Below are 12,372 nucleotides of genomic sequence, written 5' to 3'. Positions count from 1 at the left end.
CTTCTCACACTTCCACTGCTACTACCCTGATTCAAGCCATCATCACCTCTTGCCTGGTTTACTCCAGAAATCGGTCATGCCACCCTTGCAAACTTGCAGTTTATTCCTCAAGAGACAAAGTAATTCTTTTAAAATGTGTCATTATATTTACTCAAAAGAGTTTTATAAAAGCCAAAGTCCTTACAGTAACTTTTAAGGTTCTAGTGCTCTGCATCTCTGCATCTGCTTCACTACTTTCATTCTATCACCTCCTTCAGGTCTTTGAGCCAAAGTTACCTCCTGAATGAGGCTTACGCTATTTAATAATGCAATCTCCACACACACCCCTTACACAATTATAGAGCAATGGAACCATCCCCAGGATCACATTGAGAGCACTGTCCTAAGAACCAAAAGATCTGGCCATGTCAGTTAGACTGCTGGTATATTATTGCTTTCCTGGACTCTTCTCCCATGCCACCACCATAGTACACTAAAGGTAGGCAAAGCATCTGAACCAAAGACATTTATTCACATGACTGCTGCTTACAACTTGGCAGAAAAAAAAAAATCATTTGGCAGGCACTGACACATAATGATGTGAGGTTGAATTTGTACCAAAACTAACTTAAACTGCTTTAAACTCATGAAATTTTCATTATGCTACTATTTAAAAATGCAGGATTTTGGAGTTCTTGTCATGGCTCAGCAGAAATCAATCTGACTAGCATCCATGAGGTCACAGGTTCGATGCCTGGCCTTGTTCAGTCGGTTAAGGATCCAGCATTGCCATGGGCTGTGTTGCAGGTCACAGACGTGGCTTGGCTCTTACATGGTTATGGCTGTGGATGTGGCACAGGCCAGCGGCTACAGCTCCGATTCGACCCCCTAGCTTGGGAACCTCCATGTGCCATGGGTGTGGCCCTAAAAAGACTAGACTAGACTAAATTAAACTAAAAATAAATAAAAACGCAGGATTTAGAGGTGGAAGTAAAATTAATACTATGATTTATCATTTAAAGGGTTGCTTCTCTCTTCTAGAAAAATTAGAACTGGTTTATTAAAAAAAAAGATTAGTGATTATACTTACTGCTCTATTTTTAATTACTGCTTGTTAAAGGGAGACAAAGATTTGTTTGGAATTTCTCCTTGTGAGTTTATTTGAAAACGAATGGCAGGCAGGAGTTCCCGTTATGGCTCAGTGGGTTAAGAACCTGACTAGTATCCATGAGGATGCAGGTTTGATCCCTGGCCTTGCTCAATGGGTTAAGGATCTGGCATTGCCACAAGCTGTAGCTGCAGGTTGCAGATGCAGCTCAGATTCAGCACTGCCATAGAGGTGGAACAGGCCAGCAGTACAGCTCCAATTCAACCCTTAGCCTGGGAACTTATATATACGGTGGGTGTGGCTCTAAAACAAAAAGAAAGAAAACAACCCATGCTATGGTAATGAAGTCTACCAAAATCAGATTCTAGAACTAGACACTTACATATGCAAATAACCTCCTGAAATAATGGCAATATACATACAGTATATTTTAAAACAACATACAGTATGTTTTAAGACTGTTTCCTACAGCTTCCCCTATCTTAATTATTCACCAAGTTTATTTATTTAAATGGCTTAATGCCTCTCATTCTGTTGTATAAACACCAAATGTAACTTATTCTCCCCATATACAGCATTTTTGTTGTTTAGCGCCTTCATTTGTTATATTAGGGATTGGCTTCCTACACTTGATAGTCATATATCTTGGCTGATAATTGCAAATCCTTCCCAATGATAGGTTTCTGCTGTTTTTCAAATTTTGAATTTCTGCTCTGCCATCAGTTATCCAATTATATTTGCCCTGGATTATAAATAATATATAAATTCCTTACTTTGTACTTCTTTAGCTAGACTGCATTACTTAATTTTACCAAGAGGTGGCACACTAAAAACACAAATCTGAAGATTCTCAAATGTTTCAAGTAAAGTAAAAACTAACTATAGCCACAGAAAGCAAAAGGAAACTTAAAGATCACCGAATGATCTTCAGTGGTTAAAGAGCACACATTCTGGAATCAGATTAACCTGTTAGAATTCTATCTTTGTTGTTTATACTATTGATGTAACCTTAAGCCAAGTTTTTGAACTTCTGCTTCCTTACCTATAAAACAGAATAAAAAATTCATTTTCTCACAGTTCTAGAGACTGGTATTGAAGATCAAGTTGCCAGTAACGTTTGTGTCTGGTTAGAGCCCTCTCCTTGGGTTGCAGACAGCTGTCTTCTCACTGTGTCCTCACACAGTGGGGAGAGTGGCAAGCTCTCTAGTATCTCTTCATATAAGGACCCTTTATGTAAGGACCTTCATGACCTCATCTAACTCTACCTCCCCAAAGCCCATCTCTAAATATCATCAACAATGAATTCTGAGAATACACATACATTCAGTCCATAACAACCACTTTTCAAAAAAATTAATAGTCCTAAAAGGACTATAACAGAACTTAGAGCCTCTACAAGATTACATTACGTCTACTACACAATCCAAAACTACTAGCTAGATGTAAGAGGAAAATGTGAGCCATACTCAAAAGACAATTAAATTAAAAAGGGGTTTGCTTACTAATAAAATGCAATTGCTTTAAAAAGTTAAATGACACTACAGATCCAGAAATTTCAAGATACATAATAATTTTGTCATAGTGCCTGCCAGCAAATGGCACAATGACAAAGAAAAATTAAGGCTAGAAGTTCCTATTGTGGATCAGCAGTAACGAACCTGACTAGTATCCATGAAGATATAGGTTTGATCCCTGGTCCCGCTCAGTGGGTTAAGGATCCAGTGTTGCAATGAGCTGTGGTGCAGGTCACAGACGCATCTCAGATCTGCCGTTGCTGTGGCTGTAGTGCAGGCTGCAGCTCCGATTTGACCCCTAGCCTGGGATCTTCCATATGCTGCAGGTGTGGCCCTAAAAAGACAAAAGTTAAAAAAAAAAAGAAGAAGAAGAGGAGAAAAATTAAGGCTAGTACAAAGCAAAATGCTGAAAACATCTCTGACTTTCTCTATCAAGAGTCTAATTCATTCCAATTCATTTGCTTCCTGGCATTCTTACAGGCCCTTACTCTAGAAGTTTTGCTCTCACTCTTAATTGGCTGTCAACTACCTAACGAATTAATAATGAGATATTATTGATAATTCAGATGTGAATCTTCTCAACAAGTTTTAAAGATACCTGAAAAGCTTCTGTGGAATGATGAACAGCGAGTAAAGTCTTATACATTAAAAAACTAAACAGTAACAAGAGTCCAACTACTACATCCAATCTTATTTCTGTTGGTTTTGCTTTCCTGCTGATCTTACGAAGATGGCTACCCGGACTGCTTAACAGCCCAATACTGCCTTGAAATTAAGGGAAAGAAAATGTTTGATAAAGAGAAATACAAACAGCTGCCATCGTGCTATATCATGGAGTGTAAGATATTAAATAACTGAAGACTAAACATTGAGTCTAAAAAGTGGCCAACCTCAATATAGCTCAAACAGCAGTAATTTTTCCCTCTGGTATTCTAGGTGAAGTCTTACCCGGAATAATTCATTTTACCAAAAGAATTATTAAAATGAAAAGGGAGAAAAACTTAACATTTTAGGAGGAAAAAAGATAAGTATGTTGGCAAAAAAAATTTTTTAATTTCATATACTAAAAAATTTTACCTAGATACCTAAGATTGCTAAAAAATCAAAACAAATATACTCAGAACACAAACAGAACAATGAAATAAATCACTTAGAAACAGAAACTTGCACTTAAGGAAACTTGGTGTGTGATGGAAAGTGCAATATAAATTATAAAAAAATATTAATAACTATACTATATGTACGTGAACTATCACACTAGAATCCAAAAATGAATACTTGATGAGTTAAAGTCCAAAGGAGAAAAGCAAAATTTTTAAACTTCTATCAAAAATAAATACCTTATGACCTCAATATAAGAAAAAACCATGCTATAAGAAAACACTGATAATTATACTAAAATTAAAAACCAATGTATATCAACAACCCAAAAAATAAGTAAATAGCCCACCATTAACAAAGTAAAACTTTTAAAAGCTAGAGATTGGAAAAGATATTTGCAGCTCATAAAACCCCCCCACAAAAAATTAGTATCCAGAATACATAAAAAATTTCTACATTTAAAAAAAGATAATCCACTAGAAAAATGAGCAAAATAATTCACCAAAGAGGAGATAACCATAGCCAAAAATTTGTAACCAGAAATGACACTCAAAATTAATAGTGGCCAGTGACAGGCAAATTAAAACAATGAGGAACTACATTCACAAGTCTGGAGAAATAAAAGAATCTCATCAATTATGTGTTGGTAAAGATGCTGGGAGGAAAAAAAGGGGAACTCTCATATAGTTCTAAAGGGATTGGAAATTAACACAATCACTTTGGTCAACACTTCGGCAATATCTATAGTGTTGAAGATGTACCTACCCTATGACCCAGCATTTCTACTTCTAGATATTATACTTCCTAGAAAAATTCACAAACATGTTTATAAGGTGATACATACAAGAACATTACATAATTATTTTAAAAAAGCTGGAAACAACCTAAATGCCCAACAACAGTAAAACAGACAACATACAGCATATTCCTATAATGGAATAATACATTTAGCAGCTGAAAAGGACACACTAAACCTTGTATATTATCAACATGAATTAATCTCCAAAACATAAAGGTCATTAAAAAGAAAAAAAGGGAGTTCCCATCATGGCTCAGTGGTAAGGAACCCAACTAGTATCCATGAGGACATGGGTTTGACCCCGGGCCTCGCTCAGTGGATTAAGGATCTGGTATTGCTGTGAGCTGTGGTGTAGGTCACAAACTCGACTTGGATTTGGTTTTGCTGTGGCTGTGGCATAGGTGGGTGGCTACAGCTCCAACTCGACCCATAGCCTGGGAATTTCCATATGCCACACATGTGGCCCTAAAAAGACAAAAAGAAAAGAAAAAAGCTATAAAGATATACTGTACATCACAAGGAATATAGCGAATATTTCCTAAGAACTTTAAATGGAGTTTAGTCTGTAAATATATTGAATCACTATGTTGTACACCTGAAACTAATATAGTATTGTAAATCAACTATACTTCAATAAAAGAAAAAAAGATATATAAAAATGTACAAAATTCCATATATATAACACTTAGAAATACCAAAAGACCACTATATAGTATATATACTTTATATAAAAACACTACCAAAGTATCCAAAGGAACAACTGGATACTTGTATATTTAGGATAAAAGTTACATCTGCAAAAGTGAAAGTGAAATGGGATTTTAATGGGGTACATCAAATTTTACTTGCAGTATTTTTCAAGCTGAGTGATAAACATAGGAATACCTGCTGTATTATGATATCCACACTTTCATACATCTGAATTCCATCATAAAAAATTACCAAAGAACTCAAAGTATATAATTTATTTAAAAATATTATGTACTTGTAGTCAAACAGTACAATTTAAATTCTTTATTCCTGGCTCCTTGTTATCTAATCAAATATTCCAAAAAGGAACAGAATCTACTTAATTAAATGAATCATAGATCTTATTTAACAACTACCAATATATTTTCCAATGATGCCACCAAAATTAATCTGAAAAAGAGAAATATAAAGAAAATATTAAGATATTCTTTATTACAAAACTCAAGCCTTCATATGTGAGTAAACAGTAATAACCTATTCTCTATTCCTGAGTAGCCTGATAATACTTTTGTTGATACATTCATGATAGGCTTCTACGGTTTTTATTAATGAGTTCTACCCGTAACAGAAATCCATTTAGCTAGCTTAATGACTTTTCCACTCTACTAAGAATACCCTCAGAATAGAGAATTTCTGCACTTTGTCAAAACACAATGTTTATAATGGTATAATAGTATTATAAATAACCTATCCTAAAGTTATTACATAGAAATTTGGTACTAAAGGAAATGTCTAACTTTTAAAACATTTGAAGAAAATATGGTATAACAAGATTTTTAAAAAGGTAACAATTTTTTTTTTAATGACCTCAACTTTTTTTTTGTTGTTGTCTTTTTAGGGCCACACCTGCCACATATGGAGGTTCCCAGGACAGGGGCTGAGTTGGAGCTGTAGTTGCTGGCCCACGTCACAGCCACAGCATCACCAGATCCAACCCGCGTCTGCAGTCTACACCACAGCTCATAGCAATGCCAGATCCTTAACCCATTGAGAGAGGTGAGGGATTCGATCCTCATGGATGCCAGTTGAGTTGCTTCTGCTGAACTACGACGAGAATTCCTTAACCTTTTTACTTAACACTTGTCATCTGAGATCTCGATAATTTACATGCCTCTGAATGTCAAGATATTTCTCCAGGTTTCTATAATTTGGCAAGTCAACACCTACTCTCCCACTTATTAGCCCTATGACCCTTTGGTGAGCGATTCAGCTTCTGTTTTTTACATAAATAATGGAAGGGGGAAAAAAGTGTTTAACTTCATGATGGAGTCTTGACAGTAATATACGTAAAGCATTTAGAACAAGGGCAACAGCTAAATGCTAATACATATTATCTAATATTATCAAAATTTGTTTAAAGCCTAATACACACTTTTTTTGGTCAGAAGTACCTTCTGGGTAGAGTACCTTCCAGGTATTGGGTATGGTAATTTATAGTAAGACAAGGAAGACCACTAGTTCACATACTTAGGGTAATTTACAGTCCTATCTTTCTATCCTAGTTAATGTTTCTCTAGTTTTCTCTTTATAGTGAGTCTACTTTCCATCATTCCACATATACTACCAAATTGTCAGAGGAAAGTAGGTAACTAAGCCTATTAAACTTCACTTTGCACATATTTTTCTTTGTCTTTTTAGGGCCTCACCCATGGCATATGGAGGTTCCCAAGCTAGGGGTTGAACTGGAGCTGGAGCTGCCAGCCTAGAGCACAGCCACAGCCTCGCCAGGTCAGAACCACATGTGCAACCTACACCACAGCTCACAGAAACTCTGGATCCCTAACCCACTGAGCAAGGTCAGGGATCTAACCTGCATCCTCATGGATACAAGTCAGGTCTGTTAACCACTGAGCCACAAGGGGAACTCCTGGATATTTTTCAATCAGTGAACCCTGGACTCAAAGTTGCTATGTGTCTGATAATGGCTTGACTCAAAAGCTTTCTTCCTTTCTACGAGGAGTTAGGTTTCCAAAGGTTTAAGTTTCCAGAAGCCTGGCAGCTAGGATAGTTAAGGTGTTGTTATTAACATGTTTTCATGATGCAAGGAGGGATAAATAGTGTTTCGCAGAGCCGCAGTAGTGACAATGCCAGATTTTTAACCCTAAACCACCAAAATCAATCATTTTTTATAAAGATAAACTAGAAGAGGTCCAATTCTCCAAGTCACATTTCATTCATATTGAAACTAATCTAGTAATTGCAAAGCCCCTTCTAAAAGTGACACACATCTAAGTTCTTTTACAGCAATTCACATAGTGACTCAGCTCCAATTCTCATAGATAGCCAAATGCTGCTCATAATATAAATTAATCTAAACACTCAGAACTTTGCCTCCAGGCACCAAATTTATAACAGGCGTTTAAGGAGTTCCTGCTGTGGTGCAGTGGGTTAAGAATCCGATTGCAGTGGCTCAGGTGGCTGCAGAGGTCAGGGTTTGATTTCTGGCCTCCTCAGTGGGTTAAAGGATCTGGCATTGCTACAGCTATGGCTCAGATTCAATCCCTGGCTCAGGAAATTTGTATGCCACATGTGTGGCCATTAAAAACAACAACAAAAAAGGCATCTAAGGAGCACTTTAAAATAAAATAAAAACCATAAAATTTAATCGTATGCTGAAAGGTTCCTCCTAAAAGAAAGGGGAAAGAGAAACCCAGAATGAAATAATTGAGCAATGGCAATAATCATCAATGGCTACCTTATGTGAAAGTCTGATGGGGAACTTCACAACTGAAACATCAGGAAGTCAACAACAGCAACCCACTGGTCAATCTTAACATTAAAAAACAAAAAACAACCAGACAGTATGTGCCTCTTAACGTAATGCAATACAAAGTACACAGCACTACCTGTGAAATTGTCTTGCCAAAGTATCAAACAATTTGATAGTCTTCAGATTAATCACTACTTCACAGGAAATACAGAGGGAAAAAGGAACATGTTACATAATGCTATATAGACACATTAAACAAAACTCAAACCACGGGAAATTCTACAGGGCAAATGATCTGGATTTTTTTTTTTTTTAAACAAGTGGTAAATGACAAGACAAAAAAAAGGAGGGGGTACTAGAGACTAAAATACTTATTTATCAACCAAATACTGTATGGACTTCTTTGGATCTTGATTCAAACAAACCAACTGAGAAAAAATATGAGACAATCAGGGAAATATGCTGAATATTTAGTGATATTAAAGAATTATTAATTTTAGGTACACAAACAGTATGTTAATATGTTAAAATTGTAGATATGTAAAACAAAGTATGGATGGAACATGTCTGGATTTGCTTTTAAATTAACCAGCTGAGGAGTAATGAGAGGGATAATCAAAGAAACAACATTTGCATGTTTCAAACTACTGAAACAGGTCATGGTATATGGTGACTCCTTTTACTATTATATCTTTTTATGTCTGAAATCTCCCACATTAAAATGTTAAGAGAAAGAGAGAATATCAGAGCACTATATCAAAAATATCTATGATTGGGAGTTCCTGCTGCAGCACAATGGGTTCGACAGTGTCTCTGCAGTGTCAGGACACAGGTATGATCCCTGGCACAGTGGGCTGAAAAGATCCGGTGTTGTCACAGCTGTAGCGTAGGTCACAACTGCAGCTCAGATCTGATCCCTAGCCTGGGAACTGAACATGCCATGGGGCAGCCATAAAAGAAAAAACAAAAAACAAACAAAAAACCTCCAATTGGCAGAACTCTCAAACTTACATTTTACAAGTGCTTGCTTCCACAGACCTTCATTTTAAAAACAACACAAAACAAAACAAAAAAGCCCTCAACATTTTGGTCAGCCTCCTCCTTATGGGTCTCTCTACTGAGTTTAAAAACACCCCAATTCACCCTCCATATTGTTTCCTTCAGTGAATCCCTTCATCTACAGAATAAAAGGCAAATTTCTTTGCATAACATACACTGCCCTCAAATATCTGGTCCCTACCTATCAGCTCCTTTGCAAGCCTACCCAGACTTTCCTTCCTTTCTCCCTGATTTTCTCCCTGATTACCCTGTACTTTCACAGTAATCTATGCAATAAATCACACTAGCCTTTTGCTTCTTGCATATCTATACTGCCTTTCAAGACAAAGTATAATAGAGCTGCAACATAGTAGACATTAAATGTTTGTTTTATGAAGTAATATATGCACCTTCCATTAACAAGACAGGTAGATCTTTTATAAATAATTAGAACACAAGTAGTTTGAGAGTGGAAAACTTGTCTAACACATCTTTGTCTCCCCAGTGCCTATCACAGTGCTTGGAATATATTAAACACTAAGTAAGTATTTGCCAAATGAATAGTTCTTTTTTTTGGGGGGGGGGGTCAGTTGGCCGAATAGTTTTAAAGCATTGTAGAACATTTTTGTATACTTTCTCCTAGTGTCAAAGAAGAAAAAAAGATTACCAGAAGAAAAGGCCTTAAGCAGGACTTTGTACTAAAATTTATGCAGTGTAGCTACAACATACTTAGGGGAACTTTCAGGTCTCAGTGTTGAGCTAAAAGCTGAAGAGGCTCAGCAAATTATCATTATTGGAGAACCTCAGTCTTAGGGTATCCAAAGGTTTCACTATAATTTAATTGGAAATTGTAAGGAAAAATCACACAACTCAACAGCAGTCAGGACCAAAGCAATGTAAAAAATGAAATCAGATTTTTAACTTCAAGTTTTAAAGTGAGAATTTCCCCCTGTACAAACAACAACGTTGTCTACAAATATATTGAGACAGTGCATTTGCTATAAAAGAGTGGACATAACTGGGAAGACAGCAAACACTAGAGAAACTCAAAATCTTAATTTCTGAAGGCTAGATTTCAAAGTACGTAGATAGCAAGACATTAAGAGGTTAGACTTAAGAAAAGCACCTGAGGTAAGACTAAGAAATTGACTTTTACTTCAAAGTCACCAGGAACAAAGTCATTTGTTTGCTAGCAATGGCTTTGAAGATGATGAATCATCTTCATTTCCATTTTCTAACGTGTCTAAATTTTTTCAGAATACTTACATGATATGTTCAAATATACACTAAACACCACCTAAAAAAAGGAAAACTAGACACATCACTGAAGAGTCAGTATTGATTTTTTTTTTAAATAGAAGGCACTCTGATTCAACTCCCCTCCCCCCCCCGCAAAAGATTCCCTTGAAATTCACTTAAGAAACAAAAGTTAAAATTTAGCATCGGTAGAAAAACTTAAATTCCTTTAAAAATTATGAAATAAAGTAAAAAGACGTTTTTACTGCCTTTACATTACAAAAAAGGTGGAAAACAATGGAAGGTGTACTATTTATTTAAAGTATATTCGTGGTTTCAGTTTTGTATGGCACTTGAATTAGTTTCCAGAGAAAAGTAAACCTGCCAGACTCCAGCAGAGGGAGAATTGTTTGCATGAAGCCGATCTAGTTCAAGTACTGACCAGGAACACCTACCTATCCGCTCTTCAGGTCTCTGATCTAAGTGACTTTTTTGGAAGAAATCTTCTAATTCTATTTCTAGCCTTAATAAAAATCCCTATCAAAAACTGCAATGCGCCGCATCCCTCTCTGCATCTTCGGTTTAAAACACGACCAACCCTTCTCTAGGGCAACGAATGAGGTGGTTCGACATAAATCCAGACCACAAAATGCCTCGGTACCCACAGTAGCGCCACGAGAAAATCCTTAACTCTTGCTAAAGAAAATTCCAAACCAGATCTAGCGTTAATATCGTCAAATCCCTTCTCTCGGACTCCAGAGGAAAATGTACCTGTGGAGTATACACTGCGCAGCAAACAAGGCACAGTTCCAACCTCGTGTTCTCTATCTCTTTTTTTTGTTCCCTGCCAGCCCTCCCCTTCCACGCAGAACTTGAGCAGAGCGTTTGGTTCCCTTATCTGCCAGTAACAAGCGCCAGGAGGAACGCGCTCCCGAGAGATGCGGAGCTTGGAAGCTGAGCGCTGCGTCTGGCGCGCTGCGGCCGCTCGGCTCAGCCAGGTCCTCCCGGGCTCGCGCCTCTGCCGCCCCGAGGGGCCGGAGCCCAGGCTCCGCTCAGGGGAATCCCGCGACAAGTAGTCGGGCTAGATTTGCTACTTGCTTCCTGCCCCTCACCCGCGAAAGACCTGCGCTCCCGTCCCGCCAGGGCCAGTCCGGAAGCTTCATGGAAATTGGAGGGTTCTTCGCCCCAGGAAGAGTGGCTCCGCGCACACACTTGCCAGCCGAGTCCTCCCCCTTCCCTGCCTGCAGCCCCCAGGACCATTCCCCCGCCGGGGCCTTCGTGGGTCTAGTACCATTCTCCTCACGGGGCGGACTCCGGAAGGGCAGCAACTCCACCTCCTCCTCCTCCGCGGCCTGTAGCCATCTATCGGGAAGCGTTTCCGGAGGCGGCAGCAGAGGCCGCCGGACAAGGACAGCCCAGGGAAACCTTCTCAGTACTAACTCAGCTCCGGCGCTAGCAGCAGAAACCGAGTCTTTCATAATTGTGCGACCAACTCCTCCGGGTGACTGGCCACAGGGACGCGCCCGCGCCCGCCTCCGCCGGCGACGGGGCTGAAGACAGACCACGTGAGAGGCGCGTCGTGTGCGTCGCCCCCCGCGGCCTGGTCACGTGAAGGGCGCGCGCTCCCGCGCTTCCAGACCCCCTCCGTGCGCGCCGCGCGCATGCGCCGGGCATGAGCCTCTCTCCGCCATCGCTCCGGGTCTTCCCCTGATCTCCGTTGGCTACCTAGGCGGGACTTACGGAAAACTCTGTGTCACCTCCCGGGAGCGGAACTTAGGGAAGTAGTAGTTTAGGGTTGAGGTTCCAGGCCCTCTGGGATCTAGTTGCGAGCCGCGAGTGGTTTCCGCTAACCGGGTTTGGCCTCTGCCTGTGATCGGGCGCAGCGTTCCCCAGTCTGTTGGCTGTGCACGGGGGTAGAGGCCTTAAATATTACTCTCTCCTAGTCCGAAATGCAAAATTTTCTCACCCCAATTCTTGTTCTTCCTCTAGTTTACACTCTGTGCCAGCTAAAATTCTTCTGACTTTAACTATAGGACCTATCCTCTTCCTCCGGAGATGTCGCCCCCAGGCACACACACCTCACGTACCTTAACCAAAGACGGTGGTTTTTTTCTTTCCTTTTCCTTTGCTATCACAC

General features: G+C 39.1%; 1 protein-coding gene across 4 annotated transcripts in view; it reads right to left on the bottom strand.

Annotated features, from left to right (window-relative positions):
• TRPM7 (transient receptor potential cation channel subfamily M member 7) overlaps positions 1 to 11,802 on the bottom strand; it is a 103,854-nt gene extending 92,052 nt beyond the window's left edge. For 3 of the 4 annotated variants that reach the window (XR_007133090.1, XM_047766363.1, XM_047766364.1), the window contains exon 1: positions 11,348 to 11,519. Coding sequence is in view for 3 of the 4 variants with exons in the window: in XM_047766363.1 (XP_047622319.1) it covers positions 11,348 to 11,398 (51 nt within the window). In the remaining variant the exon portion in view is untranslated. The other variant, XM_047766365.1, reaches the window with a different exon arrangement.
• Positions 11,803 to 12,372: the final 570 nt, after the last annotated feature.

This window comes from Phacochoerus africanus, chromosome 2 (genome assembly GCF_016906955.1).
Source record: "Phacochoerus africanus isolate WHEZ1 chromosome 2, ROS_Pafr_v1, whole genome shotgun sequence".
NCBI lineage: Eukaryota > Metazoa > Chordata > Mammalia > Artiodactyla > Suidae > Phacochoerus > Phacochoerus africanus.
The sequence above is the reverse complement of the archived record's forward strand: the minus strand, read 5'-3'. Positions and strand labels throughout refer to the sequence as shown.